The sequence below is a fragment of the Macaca fascicularis genome, chromosome 18, assembly GCF_037993035.2.
Source record: "Macaca fascicularis isolate 582-1 chromosome 18, T2T-MFA8v1.1".
Taxonomy (NCBI): domain Eukaryota; kingdom Metazoa; phylum Chordata; class Mammalia; order Primates; family Cercopithecidae; genus Macaca; species Macaca fascicularis.
The window spans coordinates 55,689,527-55,712,581 of NC_088392.1; the positions used below are offsets into that span (position 1 = coordinate 55,689,527).

Below are 23,055 nucleotides of genomic sequence, written 5' to 3' on the forward strand. Positions count from 1 at the left end.
ATAATTATCTTCATATTTAGATGAGAAAACCAAGGCCCAAGGAAGTGTAAGAAAATTTCCCAAGGCAACTTAGGTAGTAAATAGAGGAATATGATAGTCTGCCTCAAAGGGGCATAATGTGGTATCACCTCCCAGTACCTACAGCATGAACTAACTTTCGGCAAGGAGATTCTGCAAATAAACCAGGTTATAGAGGTATAAATTCTACTTCAATTGAACATTTGCTGATTATGTAGTATATACCAGGGGCAATTCTAGGTATTACGTTTTAAAAATAATGATCACTAAGCGTTTTCTCTTAATGAGTTCATTGTGTAGAGTGTCATATAGTGAACAGACAAGTTAAAATAGTAGCTTTCTCCAAAGGGTGGCACACTGGAATCAACCTAGATGGTCATCAACTGGAGAATGGAAAGACAAATTATGGCACCACCATGCAATGGGATATCATTCAGCAATAAAAACACAGGGTATGATGATAACAAAGTTTTGATATCTCTCTCACAGATCTTACTTGCTAAATCTTCATGTTTACTTCCGATCGAAACACTATCATAGCTATTCTCATTAATTTAGTAGTGAAAGAATAATCTTTCTTTCTAGGTTTTAATTCCTTGCCTTGTATTTAGGTTAAAAATTCTTACTTGGTGGCCACATGTACCCCAACAAACTTACTATTCCCAGAATTTTCCCAATATAAAAGTCCTTTTATTTTCTCGGATTATTATTCACAAGATTGACTCTTATCTCTGAAGGCTTTAAAGATTTTTATTCTTTTAGCATTTCTTTCCAGTATACTCATGCATTATAGATTGTTGGCTATGGACAACAGAAATATTTTGACCTATTTTTAATCATTAAAATTACTATGAACTTTAGCATCTCTCTACCTAATTTTTATTTGCTTAGCTCTGCATCCTACCCCCAAAGGGATAAAAAGGAATTTACTACTCTCTAACACAATGATTATGCCTATTAGTTAAGGGAAAATGCAAGAAGATGTAATTGTACTTCTCAATTGCAGTCAAACACTGAATTAGCCACAATGATGACTAAAAAAGATAGCTCAAATGATTAAATCTTCAGATGAACCCTATATTTATATTAAATAATTCAATTTTCAAGGAAAAAATAGTTTGTATATATTTCCCAAGAACAGCTAACCTAAATATATATGCACCTAATACCAGAACACCCAGATTTATAAAGCAAATCCTTAGAGACCTACAAAGAGACTTAGACTCCTACACAATAATAGTTGGAGACTTTAACACCCCACTGTCAATATTAGACAGATCAATGAGACAGAAAATTAACAAGGATATTCAGGATTGGACTCAGCTCTAGACCAAGCAGACCTAATAGACATCTACAGAACGCTCCACCCCAAATCAACAGAATATATTCTTCTCAGCACCACATCTCACTTATTCTAAAACTGACCACATAATTGGAAGTAAAACACTCCATAGCAAATGCAAAAGAGCGGAAATCATAACAGTCTCTCAGACCACAGTGCAATCAAATTAGAACTCAGGATTAAGAAACTCACTCAAAATGGTACAACTACATGGAAACTGAACAACCTGCTACTGAATGACAACTGGGTAAATAACAAAAATAAAGCAGAAATAAATAAGTACTTTGAAAACAATGAGAACAAAAACACAACATACGAGAATCTCTGGGACACAGCTAAGGCAGTGTTTAGAGGAAAATTTATAGCACTAAATGCCCACAGGAGAAAGCTGTAAAGAGCTAAAATTGGCACCCAATTATCACAATTAAAAGAGCTAGAGAAGGAAGAGCAAATAAATTCAAAAGCTAGCAGAAGACAAGAGATAACTAAGATCAGAGCAGAACTGAAGGAGATAGAGACACGAAAAAGCCTTCAAAACAATAAATGAATCTAGGAGCTAGTTTTTTTTTTTTTAAGATCAACAAAATAGATCACTAGCCAGACTAATGAAGAAGAAAAGAGAGAAGAATCAAACAGACACAATAAAAAAAGATAAAGGGGATATCACCAGTGATCCCACAGAAATACAAACTACCATCAGAGAATACTATAAACACCTCTATGTAAATAAGCTAGAAAATATAGAAGAAATGGATAAATTCCTGGATACATACACCCTCCCAAAACTAAACCAGGAAGAAGTCGAATCCCTGAGTAGATCAATAACAAGTTCTGAAATTGAGGCAGTAATTAATAGCCTAACAACCAAAAAAAGCCCAGGACCAGATGGATTCACAGCTAAATTCTGCCAGAGGTACAAAGAGGAGCTAGTACCATTCCTTTTGAAACTATTCCAAACAATAGAAAAAAGAGAAAATCTTCCTTAACTCATTTTATGAGGCCGGCATCATCCTGATACCAAAGCCTGGCATAAACATAATCCATCACATAAATAACCTAATAAATAAACGTAATCCATCACATAAAGAGAACCAATAACAAAAAACACATGATTATCTCAATAGAGGGAGAAAAGGCCTTGAAAAAAATTTAGCACCCCTTCATGCTAAAACCTCTCAATAAACTAGGTACTGATGGAACGTATCTCAAAATAATAAGAGCTGTTTATGACAAACCTATGACCAATATCATACTGAATGGGCAAAAAATGGAAGCATTCCCTTTCAAAACTGGCACAAGACAAGGATGCCCTCTCTCACCACTCCTATTCAACATAGTGTTGGAAGTTCTGCCCAGGGCGATCACACAAGAAAAAGAAATAAAGGGTATTCAAATAGGAAGAGAGAAAGTCAAATTGTCTATGTTTGCAGATGACATGATTGTATATTTAGAAAACCCCATCGTCTCAGCCCAAGATCTCCTTAAGCTGATAAGCAACTTGAGCAAAGTCTCAGGATACAAAATCAATGTGCAAAAATCACAAGCATTCCTATACACAAATAACAGACAAACAAAGAGCCAAATCATGAGTGAACTCGCATCATAATTGCTACAAAGAGAATAAAATACCTCAGAATACAACTTACAAGGGATATGAAGGACCTCTTCAAGGAGAACTAGAAACCACTGCTCAAGGAAATAAGAGAGGACACAAATAAATGGAAAACGTTCCATGCTCATGGGTAGGAAGAATCAATATCGTGAAAATGGCCATACTGCCCAAGGTAATTTATAGATTCAGTGCTATCCCCGTCAAGCTACCATTTGACTTTCTTCACAGAATTAGAAAAGAAAAACTACCTTAAATTTTATAAGGAACCATATAGCCAAGACAATTATAAACAAAAAGAACAAAGCTGGAGGCATCATGCTACCTGACTTCAAACTATACTACAAGTCTACAGTAACCAAAGCAGCATGGTACTGCTACCAAAACAGATATGTAGACCAATGGAACAGAACAGAGGCCTCAGAAATAATGCCATACATCTACAACCATCTGATCTTTGACAAACCTGATAAAAACAAGCAATGGGGAAAGAATTCCCTATTTAATAAACGGTGTTGGGAAAACTGGCTAGCCATTTGCAGAAAACCGAAACTGGACCCCTTCCTTATACCTTACATAAAAATTAACTCAAGATGGATTAAAGACTTAGACATAAAACCTAAAAACATGAAAACCCTAGAAGAAAACCTAGGCAATACCATTCAGGACATAGGCATAGGCAAAGACTTCATGACTAAAACACCAAAAGCTACTATATAAACTGTTTAATAGGTGCTAGAGCAGTGAAATAATGTCAAAGCTGAGAAACATGCAGCCTGAATAAATGGCTAGTCAGTACCTCAAAATTGAAAATTACTTATATTTTAAGGGAAGTAACAGCATGTGTAAGGGATGCGATGGAAAGTCCCTTGTAAGACAATATCCAACAAGTAAAGCTCACTTAGCCAGCATCTGCACATATGACCAAGCGGTGTTTTTCTAGTCTTCTTTTCACATGGGGATTGGCCTCCTGGTAACATGGACTTTTTGTGCTAGAAAGAAGATGAATATTCTATGTAAACAATTGTGAGTATTTTATATAAATAATTACATATAATCTCACTGAAGAAATAAAAACTTGAAATTCAGTGTTATTTTCTTGGGTAAATCATTAATTTTGGAAAGAGCAGATGTAAATTTTATCTGCTTTTCCAAATGAATTGCTGGTATAAAATTAATAATTTTTGTATATGTTTGCTTTTCACAGAAACAAATTTTTTGGTTGAAGTATTTTAAGTTAAAAATGAATTTTTCTTTTATGCTACTGTTACTTTGTACTGTTGTTTCTTTTCCCCGAGATAATGTTCATTTAAAATTCTTATATTTTTCTTTTCCTTTTTAAAAATAGTAACTCAAATACATGAGAAGATGTCAAGGAATATTGCCTATTAAAAATTCTTAATTAGAGTTATAAACATACTATTTGTGAAAATTAGATTATTTACAGATGATCTCTATAAATTCTTCAGTTTAGGACTCTTGAAAATTGATTGCTAGAAATTTATATTTATTTTATTATCTCCTCTTTTATATTATGTCATTCTTTTATTTGTTGTTTATAAAGTATAAAGTTTAAATCATACTTTTATTTGTAAATATTTTACTAAAATTGCTATTACACGAGCTACTTTATAATGATGATTTTGCCCATTAGAATATCTGATTGATAACACTTTGACTAGAAAAGGTAACAACTATTTTCATTCATTGAGTCCTAGAAGGTAAAATGTGCGCTATATTGACCTTAGTTTGAATTCTGTATTACAATTTCCATAAAAACCTTTCAGTAGATGTTTGATATATCAAAATTATGACTTTCAAATATTATTTTTAATTAATTGGAAAATGCAGCAAACTATCCTGTTTCAATCTGACTAGTATAATTGAGCATTATAACAGTGTTCTTGTCTGTCAATATCTTGCCAAATTACCTCCAAAGCAGATACAATGGCCTGTGGAGAATGGGAGTTAGGAAGAAGTTCAGGACAGTGATCTACTCCATAATGTATATTTCTGCATCAGTTCTTTCCGTCTGTTTTCGTCATACTGGTGAAAGTTCAGAATTTAAAAAGACGTTTAATTTGAAACTCAGAAAAAGTATATTCCAAGTAGATCCTACAAGGAGAAGAATCATGGAGAACTGCATGTCAGCCTTTTAACATAAATGACACTTTGATTTTATCATAATAAAAAAGTTAGTATCTCTAAGCATGGTGTCTCTCATTTGTCAACTTCATATAATTGCCTTACATTTTTATGTGTATGTATATTATCTTACCAAATAGCAATTAATGAGAAAGCATAAAGTTAAGTAAGGGGTAACTCGTTTTTAGCCTACCTTTTCTTTCCTTCAATCATTTTGGTGTGTTAATATAATACAACAAAACATTAAATAAAGCAATCATTTTGTTGAGCACAGACTTGCTATCACTAACTCAATTTACAAATTTGGTTAGTTTTGCTATCAAATTAGCTTTAATGTAAAGCTTTTTCAATAGTAGCTATGTTTTTTATAGCACCCTGAAGTGTCACATTAGATCAGTTAGTTTTTTGAGTTCTTGTTCTTTGGAGCTTTTTATGTCAATGGTTGACCACAGTGACTATTCTATAAAATATTTGCTGAATTCAGTGAATCTGTCATTTACTCATCTTGAATGACATAAAAATGTTGATATCCCAGAGCTGGATTGTACTAACTCATGAGAGCTAACAGGTAACTTTTTGGAAATTTTGCAATCCATTTATGAAACCCAGCAATTACCAAAGGTTGAATGATATAAACTTATTAAGTAATTAATATTAAAAGGGAATATATGCTCAAAACTTATCATGAATAATTATTTTTATATAGTGTAATATTGTCTATACTCTTGAGGTGGTGCATCTAGTTTATAGTATCATTATGGTGCAAATACCATATAATGGAGGATTATTGTGATTCTGTTTTCAAGTTCACGTTCGGTGATTTCACACTGGTAACTTGAAAGAAACAATGGTAGAAGTATTTATACAACATATAAATTAGCAAATGACATAAGTCAGGACAGATTTATGATTTTGTCCATTGTCTTAGTAAAGCTGAAAGAAGTTTCAGGTTTTTATTTTTATTTTTTTTTGAGATGGAGTTTTGCTCTTTTGCCCAAGCTGGAGTGAAGTGGTGCAGCTTGGCTCACTGCAACCTCCACTCCCCAGGTTCAAGTGATTCTCCTGCTTCAGCCTCCTGAGTAGCTGGGATTACAGGTGTGTGCCACCACACCTGGCTAATTTTTGTATCTTTAGCAGAAACGGGGCCTTCCATGTTGGCCAGGCTGGTCTCAAACTGCTGACCTCAATTGATCCACCCGCCTTGGCCTCCCAAAGTGCTAGGGTTACAAGCTTGAGCCACCTTGCCAGGCCAGAAGTTTCAGTTTAATGAACAAAATTTGTATAACAGTGAGAAATAATTTAACAGTAAATCACATACCGTATCAATTACAAAAAATATTGGGAAAAGTATTTGAAGATTGATACGGAATTTTATTTGCCATATAATAGTTCAGTCAAAACCATAGGTTGGCTGGATATACAAGGGTTCAGCAAAAATCAAAGAAAGTATTCTGTGAGAATTGGTCACCTATATGAAATTTATAGTAATAAATATTATATATTTTATCATTTATGAATTATGTTACACATCTTTTATATCAGTACTGTTTATAACCTTATATATTATATATGTTTTTAAGAGACAGTTCTTAAATATTTACCAGCACACTCTCATAATCACCACTACAGTATTGGTTGAGCCACTTCTGTTTTCACTCTGCACTCGACTCTACATTGCGGATTGTTTGAATTTGGATTGCATGAGCTCCTCCACTTGGTTTCTTCCCTTCCCTTCCCTTCCCTTTCCTTCCCTTCCCTCCCCTTCCCTCCCCTCCCCTCCCCTCCCTTGCCGTTCCCTCCCCTCCCCTCCTCATTTTATTTTTTGCATCCTTGAACTCAAAATCCAAAACCATTAGCAACTATTTAGCAACTATTTAGCTTTATTGAGATAGAACTCACATATTATAAAATTAATCATATTAAAGTGTATAATTCAATAATTTTAGTATGTTCAAAGTGTTGTACAACCACCATCATCTAATTTTAGAACATTTTGTCCCTCCTAAAAGATACTTTGTAGCTATTAACAGCCAGTCCTTATTTTTTTCTCCTCCCCAGTTCTAAATAAACAATAAACTAATTTCATTATTTTTATTTTTATTGTTTTGAGATAGTACCTCAATCTGTTGCCAAGGCTGAAATGCAGGGGCACAATCGTGACTCACTGCAATCTCAACCTCATGGGCTCAAGTGATCCTACAACCTCAGCCTCCTGAGCTGCTAGGACTACAGGCATGTGTCACCATGCCCGGCCAATTTATTTATATTTTTGTAGCGATGAGGGTCTCACTATGTCTCAAACTCTTGGGCTCAAGAGATCCACCTTCCCCAGCCTCCCAAAGCACTGGGATTACAGGCATGAGCCACTGCATCTGGCCCCATTTCTATCTACATACATTTGCCTATTTTCTACATTTCATATAAATCAAATCATACAATATGTGGTCTTTTATGTCTGGCCTCTTTCATGAAACTTAATGTCTTCAAGGTTTATCCATGGGTGAATCAGTACTTCATTTCTTTTTATGGTAGAAAGATAGTCCTTTGTATGGTTATGCCACATTTTCCTTATACATTTTTCAGTTCAGGGACATTTGAGTTCCCACTTTTTGGATATTACAAATATGCTGCTATTAATATTTATGTATAATATACTTTGGGTGAACTTACTCCTTTTGAATGTGTGTGTTTGTGTGTGTGTGTGTGTGTGTATATATATATTTCATATATACATGATTTTGGCTTACCAAGTCATCTGGTAAGTCTGTGTTTAACTTTTTGTTATTACGAATCTGTTTTCAAAGCAACTGCATTATTTTGCATTCCCACCAGCAATGTATGAGGATTCCAATTTTTCCAGATCCTTGCCAATACTTGCTATTTTTTAATATAGCAATCCTAGTGCATGTGAAGTAGTGTTTCATTGTTATTTTGATTTGCATTTATCTAATCACGAATTATATTGAGCATTTTTTCTTGTGTTTGTTTATCATTTAAACATCTTTTTGGAGAAATGTCTGTTCAGATTCTTTAGCAGTTTTTAAATTGGGTTATTTGACTTTCTATTATTGAGTTGTGTTTTCATATATTATGGATGTAAGTCCTTTATTAGATATATGATTTCCAAATATTTTCTTCCATTTGTATGAGATGTCATTTCACTTTTTGATGCTATTATTTGCATCGTATAAACATTTTAAATATTTATGTAGTTCAATCTATAATTTTTCCTTTTGTTGCTTTTAATTTTGGTGGTTATGAGGACTTTGCCTTACCCAAGGTTACAAACATTTATTTCTAGGTAACCTTGTACAAATTTTTAGTTTTAGCTCTTACATTTACATTGATCATTTAATTTAATGTAATTTTTATGTATGTGTTGAGGTTGGGACCTGACTATTCATTTTCATTTGGGTATATAGTTGTCCTGGAATTATTTGTTAAATTCTTTTCCTACTGCATTGTTTTGACATGTCTTTTGAAGATGAATTGAATAAATGGAAGGCTTTATTTCTGAAGTCTCAATTTTATTCCACTGATCTATATATCAATTCACATGCCAATGCCACACTATCTAATAAAGACTTTAGTGTGGTAAACTTTGAAATTAAGAAGTGTGTGAACTCCAAATTTCTTTTTTTTAATGGCTATTTTGTCTAATCTCGTTTCTTTGAATTTACATATAAATTTTAAGGCCAACTTGTCAATTTTCATGAAAAGCTATTTGGAATTTTGGTAGTGATTGCAATGATCCTGAAAAATAATGTTTGAAGTACTGCCATCTTAACAATATTGTCTTCTACTCTATAAATGTAAGGTGTATTTCAGTTTATTTAGCTCATTTGAAATATATTCAGCAATGTTTTATAATGTTCAGTGTATATCTTACACTTTTTAAACTTTATATCTAAATTTATTCCTAAATATTTTAGTGTTTTGAAACCTTCATAAAAGAAATTATTTTTCCTTTTTCATTTTCAGATTGTTCATTGCTAATAAAAACTACAATTGATTTTTAATAGTGACTTGAACTCATTTATTAGTTCTAACAGTTTTTTAATGGATTCCTTAGAATTTTCTATATATGGGATCATGTCATTTGTGACACACAAAGCATCTACAAAGATATTTTTACTTCTTCCTTTCCAATTTGTTGTATTTTCTGTCTTTTGCCTGATTAATTTTCCTGGCTAGATTCACAGTGTGATGTTAAATAGATGTGGCTAGAGCACACATACTTGAGTGGCTTTTATTTTTAGGAGGAAAGCATTCAGTCTCTCACAATTAAATAAGATGTTAGTTATGGGAGGTTTTTGTAGATGTTCCTTATGAAGTTGAAGAAATTCCTTTCTATTCCTAATTTACTTAGAATTTTTGTCAGGGAAGTATGTTGGCTTTTGTCAAATGATTTTTTTTCCTGCATCTATGGAAACAATAATATGCTTGTGTCCTTTATTGTATTAATATGATATATTACATTAATTCCTTTCATTGTATTAAACTAACCTTGCATTTCTGGAATAATCCTACTTGATTGTGGTATATAATAACTTGTAAATGTGGTTGGATTTGATTTGCTAGTATTTTATTGAGGATTTTTGTCTCTATATTCATAAAATATATTGTTTTGTATATCTTTTTTATCCGGTGATACATTTGGTATCTTTGGTATCAAGATAATACTGACCTCATTGGATAATTTGGGAAGTGTTTTGTCACCTATTGCTTTAAAAGAGTTTGTGATGAATTCCATTGATTCTTTGAATGTTTGGTTCAGTGAAGCCATCTGGGCCTGGGCTTTTTCTGTGTGTGAAAAGCTTTTTTAGTTACTAATTTTGTCTTTATACTTGTGATAGGCCTATATATTTTTTTGTCAGCCATTTTCAGTAATTTAAGTCTTTCTAGGAATTGTTAATTTTATATTACTTATTGTAATCTGTTGACATACACATGTTTATTATTTTGTGTGATTTTTTTTTTAATTTTTGTAAGGTCAATAATGATCCTTCTTTTATTCCTAATTTTAGTAATTTGAGTTTTCCCTTCCCTCCTCTTTTTACATTTTTATATAAGAAGAGCTTAAACTTTGTCATTTAAAAAGTTGTTTTCACATATTGCTTTTTGGTTTTGCTGATTTTGTCCATTGTTTTCTACTCTCCATTTCATTTGCTTCTCCTCAGTTTTTTACATATTTTCTCCCTTCTACTTGATTTTAGTTTGCTCTTTTTCTGGTTACTAAGGTGAAAACATAAGTCTGATTTGAAATTTTTCTTGTTTTTTAATATAGGCATTTAGCACTGATTTGAGCGTGTTGTGTCCTTGGTTTCATTCATCTCAAAGTATTTCTAGCTTTCCTTTGGATTTCTCTGACCAATTAGTTTTCAGAAGTATGTTGTTTAATTTCTTTATATTTGTAGTTTTCCCAAATATCCTTGTGTCACTAATTTCTAATTTAATTCCATTTTGGTCATAAAACATGTAAATATATTTTCAATCCCTTAAATTTACTGAGGCTTGTTTTATGATAGCATGAGATCTCTCATGAAAAGTGTGTTACTGTTTTGTAGAGTGTTCTATGTATGTCTATTAGTTTTTTAAAACTTTTAAGTATTGTTTAAGTCTTCTATTTCCTTATATATCTTCTGCCTAATTGTTCTACTTTTGAAGGTGAGCTTTTAAGTTTCCAGCTATTATTGTTGAATTGTCTATTTCTCCCTTTAATCCTGTTAGTTTTTGCTTCATCAATGTGTGTGTGTGTGTGTGTGTGTGTGTGTGTGTCTGTGTGTGTATGTCACTTGGAGTCTCTTATTGGGTCCATATATGTTGATTGCTGTTTTGTCTGTCTGGTGAATTGAACCTTTTATTACTATGAAATGAGTCTCTTTATTTTTTAATTGTATTTTAAAATTATATTTTAGTGGTTGCTCTGGAGCATACAATATACATTTGAAATTATCAGAATCTACTTCAGATATATAGTATTTTGGTTACAACCAAGTAAAGAAATTTTAATTTTATATAGCTCTATTTTTTTTTTAATTTATTTATTATTATTATACTTAAAGTTGTAGGGTACATGTGCATAACGTGCAGGTTTGTTACATATGTATACTTGTGCCATGTTGGTGTGCTGCACCCATCAACTCCTCATTTACATCAGGTATAACTCCCAATGCAATCCCTCCCCACTTCCCCCTCCCCATGATAGGCCCCTGTGTGTGATGTTCCCCTTCCTGAGTCCAAGTGATCTCATTGTTCAGTTCCCACCTATGAGTGAGAACATGCGGTGTTTGGTTTTCTGTTCTTGTGATAGTTTGCTGAGAATGATGGTTTCCAGCTGCATCCATGTCCCTACAAAGGACACGAACTCATCCTTTTTGATGGCTGCATAGTATTCCATGGTGTATATGTGCCACATTTTCTTAATCCAATCTGTCACTGATGGACATTTGGGTTGATTCCAAGTCTTTGCTATTGTGAACAGTGCTGCAATAAACATACGTGTGCATGTGTCTTTATAGCAGCATAATTTATAATCCTTTGGGTATATACCCAGTAATGGGATGGCTGGGTCATATGGTACATCTAGTTCTAGATCCTTGAGGAATCGCCATACTGTTTTCCATAATGGTTGAACTAGTTTACAATCCCACCAACAGTGTAAAAGTGTTCCTATTTCTCCACATCCTCTCCAGCACCTGTTGTTTCCTGACTTTTTAATGATCGCCATTCTAACTGGTGTGAGATGGTATCTCATTGTGGTTTTGATTTGCATTTCTCTGATGGCCAGTGATGATGAGCATTTTTTCATGTGTCTGTTGGCTGTATGAATGTCTTCTTTTGAGAAATGTCTGTTCATATCCTTTGCCCACTTTTTGATGGGGTTTGTTTTTTTCTTGTAAATTTGTTTGAGTTCTTTGTAGGTTCTGGATATTAGCCCTTTGTCAGATGAGTAGATTGCAAAAATATTCTCCCATTCTGTAGGTTGCCTGTACACTCTGATGGTAGTTTCTTTTGCTGTGCAGAAGCTCGTTAGTTTAATGAGATCCCATTTGTCAATTTTGGCTTTTGCTGCCGTGCTTTTGGTGTTTTAGACATGAAGTCTTTGCCCATGCCTATGTCCTGAATGGTACTACCTAGGTTTTCCTCTAGGATTTTTATGGTATTAGGTCTAACATTTAAGTCTCTAATCCATCTTGAATTAATTTTCGTATAAGGAGTAAGGAAAGGATCCAGTTTCAGCTTTCTACTTATGGCTAGCCAATTTTCCCAGCACCATTTATTAAATAGGGAATCCTTTCCCCATTTCTTGTTTTTGTCAGGTTTGTCAAAGATCAGATGGCTGTAGATGTGTGGTATTATTTCTGAGGACTCTGTTCTGTTCCATTGGTCTGTATCTCTGTTTTGGTACCAGTACCATGCTGTTTTGGTTACTGTAGCCTTGTAGTATAGTTTGAAGTCAGGTGGCGTGATGCCTCCAGCTTTGTTCTTTTGACTTAGGATTGTCTTGGAGATGCGGGCTCTTTTTTGGTTCCATATGAACTTTAAAGCAGTTTTTTCCAATTCTGTGAAGAAACTCATTGGTAGCTTGATGGGGATGGCATTGAATCTATTAATTACCTTGGGCAGTATGGCCATTTTCACAATATTGATTCTTCCTATCCATGAGCATGGTATGTTCTTCCATTTGTTTGTGTCCTCTTTTATTTCACTGAGCAGTGGTTTGTAGTTCTCCTTGAAGAGGTCCTTTACATCCCTTGTAAGTTGGATTCCTAGGTATTTTATTCTCTTTGAAGCAATTGTGAATGGAAGTTCATTCCTGATTTGGCTCTCTGTTTGTCTGTTACTGGTGTATAAGAATGCTTGTGATTTTTGCACATTAATTTTGTATCCTGATATAGCTCTATTTTTTCCCCACTTTTTTGTTCTATGACTGATACATATTTTTTTATATGGTTGATAAGTCATAAAACTGACACACAAGTAAAACATCTATATATGTTGAAATACAACAATATATTTTCATAACTATTGCTGTTTGTAATCTTATGTCTTTTAAAGAAGCTGAGGGAAGAAAGTAGAAAAGTATATATATATATATATATATTTTTTTTTTTTTTTGAGATGAAGTGTCACTCTGTGGCTCAGACTGGAGTGCAGTGGTATGATCTCAGCTCACTGCAAGCTCCGCCTCCCAGGTTCAAGCGATTCTCCTGCCTCAGCCTCTTGAGTAGCTGGGACTACAGGTGCATGCCACCATGCCCAGGTAACTTTTGTATTTTTTAGTAGAGACGGGGTTTCACCATATTGGCCAGGCTGGTCTTGAACTCCTGACCTCGTGATCCACCCGCCTCAGCCTCCCAAAGTGCTCGAATTACAGGCCTGAGCCACCGAGCCTGGCCAACTTTCTTATTTGACCTTTTTGGTTCTCTTTCTCTCTCTGTGTGGATCTGCATCACCATAAGGTATCATTTCCTTACTCCAAACTCCAATACACCTTTGTTTCTGCCCCTTTTCTCTGTTATTGTCAAGTGTGTTACTGGTGCTCTGGATATTTTCATGTGAATTTGAATTACTGTCTGATGTCATTTACCTTCAGCCCGAAGAAATTCCTTTAGCATTATTGTATGTTATGTCTACTAGCATTGAATTCTCTCAGTTTTGTTTATCCGGGATGGTGTATTACACTTTTCTTTTCTCTTTTCTTTTTTTTTTTTAGACAGAGTTTTGCTCTTGTTGCCCAAGCTAGAGTGCAATGGTGTGATCTTGGCTCACCATAACCTCCGCCTCCAGGGTTCAAGCAATTCTTCTGCCTCAGCCTCCCAAGTAGGTGGGATTACAGGCATGCATCACTACACCCAGCTAATTTTGTATTTTTAGTACAGATGGATTTTCTCCATGTTGGCCAGGCTGGTCTCGAACTCCTGACCTCAGGTGATCTGCTCGTCTCTGCCTCCCACATTGCTGGGATTACATGTGTGAGTCACTGCACCCGGCCATCACCTTAATTTTTGAAAGATAGGTTTCTTTGGCTATAAGATTCCTGGTTGACAGTTTTTTACATTTAGCAATTTGAATATGTCATCCCGTTGCATTCTGACCTCCTTTGTTTCTTTGGAGAAGTTAATTGTATTTGGGGTTAACTTATATGTGATGGGTCTTTTATCTCCTGGTGCTTTCACGATTTTTGTCTTTGGTTTTAATTTCTACTGTACTGTGTCTATTTACTTTTCCTTTCTTTTTTTTTTTTTTTTGCAATTTTCCAACTTTGGGTTTGTTGAATTCTAAGCTCATTAAATATATTTCTTCCAGTTTCCAAATGACTTAATTACACCTTACTGTCTAACCCATGATATTTGGCTGATTTATATAGTAGACCTAACCTCTGAAGGCATTTTTGATTTTTACTTATAGAGTGCAGGTGTGTATTGTGCTTAACTCATAGTTGAGAGTAAACAGGTCCACATGACAGAAAGATAATAGACCATTTTCCTCCCTAAATAATGTGATTTTAATATTATCTTGACAAACACTGAACTTCCAATTTCTTGAGACAATGTTGACTGTTAATAAGTGATTGTGAAACATGTCAAATATATGCTCCTATGGCACAATTTGTATCTCCTGTGCTCTAACTCATACCCATTTGTAGTTGGTTGAATAATGGCCACCCTAAGATACAAAGTCCTAATTCTTGACACTTGTAAACATTATCTTGTTTGCTATAAGGACCTTTGTAGATATTATTAAGCATCTTGAGAAGATTTCTTTGGATTATCTGATTAGGCTCTAAATCTCATCATAAGGGTCCTTACCAGAGAGAAAAACACAGAGGAGGGATACACAGAAGAGACAATTGTAATATAATGCAACCTCAAGCCATGAAATGCTGTCAAGCACCAGAAGCTGGAAGAAGCAAAGAATGGATTCTCTCCTAGAGCTTCCAGAAAGAGTATAGCTCTGTGGACATTTTGATTTTGGACTTCCGACCTCCAGGATTATGAGAAAATAAAGTTCTCTTTTTGAAAACCACTCACTTTTTAGTAACTTGTTAGAGAATCCATAAAAAATTAATATGCTACTCTAGCAATCATTTCTTTAATGCCTATTTTCTGCATTAAACTGTAAGCTTCATAAATGCTCGATTATCTGTCTTACACATCTTGATAAGTCCAGCTACTAGCAGAGGGTTTAGTAATATCTGGGTAATACCAGGTATCTAAGTAATACCTTGTTGAATACTTACTGATAAAATGAGTTAATAGGCTGTGATCCCCACATCACTCACAATTGAGGGTTTAGCTAGGTAAATCAGTGAACATGTGAATTAAAGGGCAAATATATATTTATTGCCATAAACAATAAATACAGACTAAGTGTAAAAGATTATACAATTTTTGGTTTTCCAGCAAAGGAACCCTCTCAGTTCATTTGCTGGAGACTATAAATTTTATGACTAGGAACAAAGAAGAGAAAGTTTTATGGGTGGTTTTACTAGTGGATAGAGTTAGAATTTGAGTTTTCAGCCTAGGAAAGGTGGTTATTCTCTCAGGTATAGGGAATAGGTCAGGAGGAGGCATATGAAATTGTGTTTTTAGCTGTTTGACCTAACATGTGATTTCCTATTTATAGTTGTTTGAATATGTTGCTTCAGCTACCACTACTTACAAGGCCTACATTAAGTCAGAAAAATAAATAAATAAATAACAACAAACTAACAAAAAGCACCAAGTGACTTACTTTTGGTTATGCAGTGAGCTCAGTCTACTGGGGTTACTGTTCCAATAAACTCTTGCCATTTCACTGCATAATGATTTTGCTCAGATTAATCATTCTCTTGTGGTGTATGCTGGGGATAATGGTTATGTTATACTACTTCAAATTATATCACAGGGTCCAAATAAGAAGTGTGTGTATGTGTGAGTGTATGTGTGTATGTGTGTGTGTGTTTGCAAGCAGGAAGCCCTTTCATGTTGCAGCCATGTAAGATTAACTTTATTATTTCATTCTATTTTTCTATTTGTTTCTTATTCCTCTCTATTATCCATGAAAACTCTTTGTTCTTTGTTGTACTTCTCAGCAAAATGGCTTTTGCCTGGTTCCAACTCCAACCTATGTTAAATTATACTTCTTCCTGGAATCTACTTCAACAGAAGGTGATATTTTCTCTTAATTCCTATAGTACTTTGCATACTTTTTATCATGGTCCTGAAAATGACAAGAGCCACCATTTACTGAGCATTCATTATATGGCAAAGATTGGATTACATCCTTTAAATGTATCATTTCATTTAATTCTTACAATAGTTCTGTGTAGTGGGCTCTTTATTTTACAGGAGAGAAAAACTGAAATTTAGAGAAGTTTAAGTGATTTGCACAAAATATGCTGCTTCCAAGTAGAAGATCTAAATTTCACACAGATAATTTGTAGCGCTCATGTTTTTAACCTTGACCACATATAGTTCTTTAGACCAATACTGATAGCATAGTAAATATGTTTTCTTTCCTACGTTATACAATAACCTAGGATAACTCTGTATCATTTTTTCATTTCTCAAATTACAGCTTCCAGCACCCAGCAACTCAATATTGTTTGGGTGAATTAATACATGTCTAGAATTTAATTATTACAATAAAAAATTACTGGGCCTTAAAATATATTTTAACATAATTTAAGAAAGTTGTACTGATGGCAACAAATAAGTCATTATAAAAACTTAAAAGATGGAATTTGTGGGTAAGCATGATTTATTCAATATTAACTATGCCAAATGTCTTCTCTCATGTTTCTTCAAGTTCTGTATGTAAGCAATGCATAAAATAGTGAAATATTCATTCATGAATTTTTGATATTTCCTATATAGACGATTTTGTTGAGGTTATAAAAACATTTTGTTTTAATCAATTTATTTATTAAATGCAAATTGGTTTATTAATCTTATGTGTTTTTGTTGTTGTTTTGTTTCCAGGATGGCGTAGGGGTAGATGAGAAGCTGTCTTTACGACGGGTAGCTGTGGTTGAAGATTTCTTTGACATTATTTATTCGATGCATGTGGAAACGGGGCCAAATGGAGAACAAATTCGGAAACATGCTGGACAAAAGAGAACTTACAAAGCAGTAAGTTAAAAAAGAAAAAAAAAGAGCATGCATTTTGAGACTTGATATTACGTATCCTTGTTTAAATGGTTTTGATAATTATGAATATTCTATCTTCAACATAAATTAGGCCATATGATGGTCTTGCCCAACATTTAAACTATAATTATTTTGGCTGTATGTTCACTAATCTATTCATATAATTTAAAACTGTCTCTAGAATTTTCATGTTGTTGCTTTTAAAAATGTGTAATATGTGGTAGTCCCAATCAAATACCCACAAATGGGAACATATATTATATATTATATTATGAATATTATATATTCAGTGAGTCATAGCATAAGAATTGTGGACTGGAACATAAGAACTTTTATACTACCACTACTATCAACATTTATTTTCCATCAAATCATATTAATATGTTTAGGTATTTTCTAGTTCATAGTAATAATAAAATGAGTAAGAACATTTTGTGTAATTTTCTTATGTCACCTTATATTCAATATATTTATCCTGAAGGGTATGTATTTCTTAATTTTCTAGGATAGACTATTAAAAGATATGTGTTATTTTAATAGATCGAATGCCCTTGAAAGTTTAAAAATGGAAGTATATGATGTTTTTGTCATAAATTTTGCAAAAAGCAGATTTAATTAACTGTTAGATATCGAAATATATTTTGTCAAAATGGAGTAATATATTATTTCTAGAGTTTCTAATTATACCTACAGTTTGATCTAGACACTTTAATCTAGCTTTTTATTTAAAAACTTTATAAAATCATATTACTATAGATATTTCATCCTGTCTAGGAAAATTGAACAGTAAATTATTCTTCTCCTATATGAGCGAAATGTACATCCGAATTACTTTGTCAGCAATGAGAATAATATCCTTTTTGAGAATTCTTATTGAATTTTGCTTTTGGCTACCTTTATATTAACTGTTTTCAGCTATATTGATATACAATATCAGTCTGGATCCATTTTTTTTTCAGATACAGAAAAATGTGTGAAATGCTCAAAGTTTCAAATACAGGTACCTATGTTTGAAAATTAGCTACTGAGCATAAGAAATAGCTTCTTTTTCATAACTATTTTTTGCTATATTGCCAGGGTCATATTGAATCTTTGTAGTTGCATAATAACCCCTAATACATGTTGTATTTATCCCTCCTTCTCTATGGTTTTGTTTCTTGGCTGTTTCCAAATTGCATGGTTTGTGGGCAGGCACTATTGTAAGTTTCCTTACATAAATCTGCCACATAAACTTTCTTTTGACTTACACATTCCAGGAGACATTCTTATCATGACTAATGATAATGGCCTAGCTTCTTGAGATATTTTTATATAGACTAACATTACTGAACATACTCATTTTGCCTGTCTCCTAAGCCAGGGTTATTCCTCTGGACAGTAATAGGAAAAAAAGAAATGTATATTGATCTACTAATATCACTAACTGTGTAATCTTATAATAATGCATTTTCATGAAATAGCTACCTGAACTCGATAGGACTTTGTAAAAGGACTTTGCTAGGGATCCATAATTTCAGTTGTATTAAATGAATAAAAACAAAAACCAAAATAACAAGAAAAAATCAAGTGGTTTCATTGTCAATAGCAGTGTGGAAGTCAAATCTGTTTAGGTGCCAAAAGCAATTTAAAATAATTTAATCTTTGAAATGCATTTATTATAGACCTTTAATCAAAATGCAAAATGAGTCAGTGATTTAAATCCAAATCTCTTGCCCCGTGTTTTCTTAAATGAAATGTAGAGAATCTGATCCATTGCCATTATGCATGCTAAACACTTGCAATAAATTGATAAACATGTTTCCAGTATACACAATTTTGAATTAATATTTGGAAGACATTTTCTACATTTTGGGGTAGGGATACAACCTTTGAAAGTATATCCAGAATCTGAAACCTCATCTAATCCCTCTTGAGAATATCTTATTTGAATATCCTCTCTTTTCCCAAGTTTTTATTTGCACATCTAAAGTGTTGTCACCTTTTCCTAATACGTGAAGGTTCTTTTTGGCCTAAACTTTTTCCCTCTGATCTCTCTAAGTAGAATTCTAATTGGGAAACATTTCCTTTTTATGCAGTAATAATTCATTGTAGGAAAGAAACAAAATATAGAACTGCTTGCAGTGCCAGTGAAACTGTGCATACGACTCTACAATGAATTTAAGTCTAATGTTAAAATGTGATGAAAGTGTTCAATTAATGGGGCATAAAACTAAAATGTAATTTGAAATAGAATGGTTTAGTGCTATTAAGGCCATAGACTGTTGGGCCAGACTTTAATTCTTAATACTAATGCTGAATTTGGCTAGTCATAGGTAGGATTAGCTAGATAACTATTGCAATTATAATGGTTCCCATTAAGTTTAGGAGTTCTTTCTAATTCTTAAACATTAGCTTATAGAGCATGCATAATGATTATGTTTATTGACCTTCTTTTTCTCCTTTTTCCTACATGGCCAAGAAACCATACTTATACAACTAATCATATTAAAGTGTATCATATTGTCTTAACAATATTATCAATAGATCTAGTGGTCATTTTATTTACTTTGCCTTTTTGCAAATCTTTCTATGTTTTCATTCTGCAGGAAATGGTGGTCCTTTAATATTGGATTAACTTTTGAATGCATTTGGTTTTTCTATCTGCAGTATATCATTCCTTGAAATATCTAGGCATTTATAAAACTTAAACTGTATTGCAATCTGATTTGACTTTAGCTAAAATTGGAGGGTATATATATTATTTCTCATGAGCTCTTGAAAATCCCACACAAAATGACACATTTGAGGAATATGTAAAGGCTATCATGATTATTTTTTCAGTCGTTATTGAATTATAGTGACTCTTAGGTCTCTTTTCTACATTTGTATCTGTGTATGTATTAACTTACTGGTACATTGAATGTGTTTCTTTCAATATATTTGTCTATAGTCTACTCTTGGTTATCTACATGAACAAAATGGAGAAGAGGTAGGACCATTCAATATCACTCATGTTTGAACTTAAAATATATCCTTTTACTAAAAAATAGAATCTGAATGCAGATGTGGTTAGCAATTTGGAAAGTCACTTCAAAATTAATGATGTGACATTATAAAAATAACTTGAGATCCTGTTTTGTCTTCTAGTTTGTAACTCTTCTCAAATTCTGCCAAAACTTCATCTTCTGTGAATACATCACTGTTTTCTGGTTTTCTTTTATCAATTGTATTATATCACAGGGTAAGCGAGTTCAGACACATTTCTTAAATTAGGGACTAATCAAAGGGTTAAGTTTCAGAGCTCTTTCTTGATACAATAAGACTAACTGGTAGAAATCCAGGAACTAAGAGGGAAAGTCAGTGTTATCAATAGAGAAAACAGTCTGCATATATCTGTGCATAAACACATACACACACACACAACTCACAGTATGATATTGTAAACTTACATGTATTACTCATATATATAACTGCCAATAATTACATTCAAGTCAGGAGTGGAGAACATATGCTATAGCTAAAAGGAAATAGGCTGGAAGCCAGACTAACGCAGTTTCAAATTTCAAATCTAACACTCATTTCGTATCTGTACCACTTTTGGCAAATTATTTACTCTTTTTCTTTATATGGTGGATAATGATACACATTGTGTGCTAAAATGAATGAGTTACTGTGTGTAAAGTGCTTGGCATATAGTAAACTTGTGATTGGTGTTATTTCTCTCCTTCTTTGTCCAATCACTACTCATGTTTCATGTAGAAGGACAGGCAGCAAAATTAGCATAGCTCTATCATTTACCCTAATTACAATTACGGATCTAATTTCCTAGGCCCGCTCTGATGCCTCTGTGTTGGTAGACAGGAATAGTAATAACTTTTCTTGCAGGCATTTTTTTGGTGCTTCCTGTAGGTGTCACTATCCCTGAAAGTCCACAGTTTGGGTTTATAAGAAAGCATGAGGAAAGGCCAGAGTTCTTGTGTTTAGGAGCTGTCCTGCCAGATGAAATTTGTGAGAGTTTCAGTTATTTCATTTGCTTTTCCCAAAGATTAAATCTGTTAAACTAATTTCAAATTAATTTTGCGGAAAAAATAAAATTGGCTCTTTTTTTAAAAAAAAATGCTTTTAATATGAATGGAATATTCCTTTCCAGAGATATGCTGTAGAATAGTAACATATTCGTGTGGAATCTCTACAGCCTTACTCTGAAGATTAACAAAGAAAATCTTTATTCTGTCATATCTAGGACACATAACCTTAAAACTCTAGTTAGCATTATTTTTTGCCTAGTTCTTTTAGTGAATATCTATTGGTTCACTGTCTCTATTGCTAAATAGAATATTCTAACTTGCACCAGTTTCTGCTAGTTTGTCACGCAAAAATTCTCAGAATTTTTGTCAACTTATAATGGGACTAATGAACCAAATTTGCAGCCATCTTGGTGTGGAAAAATAGCACTAAAGTCAAATTCAAGAATTCTGAACAATACATTTAACCTCTTTGTGCATAGGCCACAATTCACTCACATATATTATGTAATTCTATAGTCTAAAACAGAGTTTGTAGAGTTTGCAGATCTTAACAGTGTTAAAATAGGGGTTTATCTATATACATTTGTGATTCATGCCAAGAAGGCTTTGGTCCCAAGCACATTTTTCTTCTGTGTCATAGTGCCTCAAGTTTTACAATTAGAACTCAATCTATTTGGGTTAAACCGTTGACCCCTGTATCTTTATATAAAATTCAAATATCATTAGGCAAGAGAAGGTGGAGAATCACTTAAGTTGCTAGCAGTCATTGATACTTTATATGATCATTTAACATACATGCTTCTGTCTCTCATCTGTAGCTAAATTTAACTCAAGTCAGGAGTAAGATAGAAAGAAAATGTGAGTCATTGGCATAGAGCAATCTGTTGACCTCCCATTTAGAACAGGACCTGCCTGATTTTTTTTATTTTTATTTTTTGAGACAGAGTTTTACTCTTGTTGCCCACACTGGAGTGAAATACCATGATCTCAGCTCACTGCAACCTCCGCCTCCCAGGTTCAAGTGATTCTTCTGCCTCAGCTTCCCAAATTGTTGGAATTACAGGCATTCACCACCATGCATGGTTAATTTTTTTTTTTTTTTTGTATTTTTAGTAGAGACGGGGTTTTACCATGTTGGTCAGGCTGGTCTCAAACTCCTGACCTCAGGTGATCTGCCTGCCTTGGCCTCCCAAAGTGCTGGGATTACAGGCATGAGCCATCGCACCCAGCCCTGATTTTTATATGAGTCCTAATGTGGCATCACACCTAATAGCGTTTGGTATGTGTTTGCCAGTTAAAAGTTAAGAACCATGTCATCAAGATGAGGAAGAAGTCTCAGCAAACTCCATAGAAAAATCTTTATTTTCCAAAAAAGGGGAACTATATTTATTCAAAATATTTAAAAATGTTAGAGTATATTTCGAAATAAATTAATGTTATTAAATGAAAAACTGAGAATTACATACATTTCTCAGAAAAAAATGCTCTCTAGACATGATTCACTCATAGAATATAAAAATACTGTGTGTTTGAGTCTCTTTCACTTCTTTTTACTCTTTTGAATTTTTCCCTTTCTTGCCACAGATCTAAGCACAAGTATAGGTTGTCTTTGAAGCAAAGGGGCGAAGAAAATCTCTATCAGGCTCAGAACTTAATTTCATTTCTGTAGCCAAATTCTTTAATGTAGAAATAAAATTAAGGCAAAATAACACAACAGACAAATATAGGTTCCTGCCTTTTTAATGCAGATCCATTGTTTTTTCCGCATTTTATTATTACAAACTAGAGTACCTTAAA

General features: G+C 33.4%; 1 protein-coding gene across 9 annotated transcripts in view; it reads left to right on the top strand.

Moving 5' to 3' along the window:
* Window positions 1-23,055, top strand: part of NOL4 (nucleolar protein 4) — a 390,355-nt gene that overhangs the window by 72,275 nt on the left and 295,025 nt on the right. For 4 of the 9 annotated variants that reach the window (XM_074022191.1, XM_065533935.2, XM_045378140.3 and 1 more), the window contains exons 2-3: window positions 17,084-17,233; window positions 18,211-18,251. Coding sequence is in view for 5 of the 9 variants with exons in the window: in XM_045378145.3 (XP_045234080.1) it covers window positions 17,084-17,233; window positions 18,189-18,251 (213 nt within the window). In the remaining 4 variants the exon portion in view is untranslated. Of the gene's footprint in view, window positions 1-17,083; window positions 17,234-18,188; window positions 18,252-23,055 lie in introns of all 9 variants that reach the window. The other 5 variants (XM_005586932.5, XM_005586933.5, XM_005586934.5 and 2 more) reach the window with 2 other exon arrangements.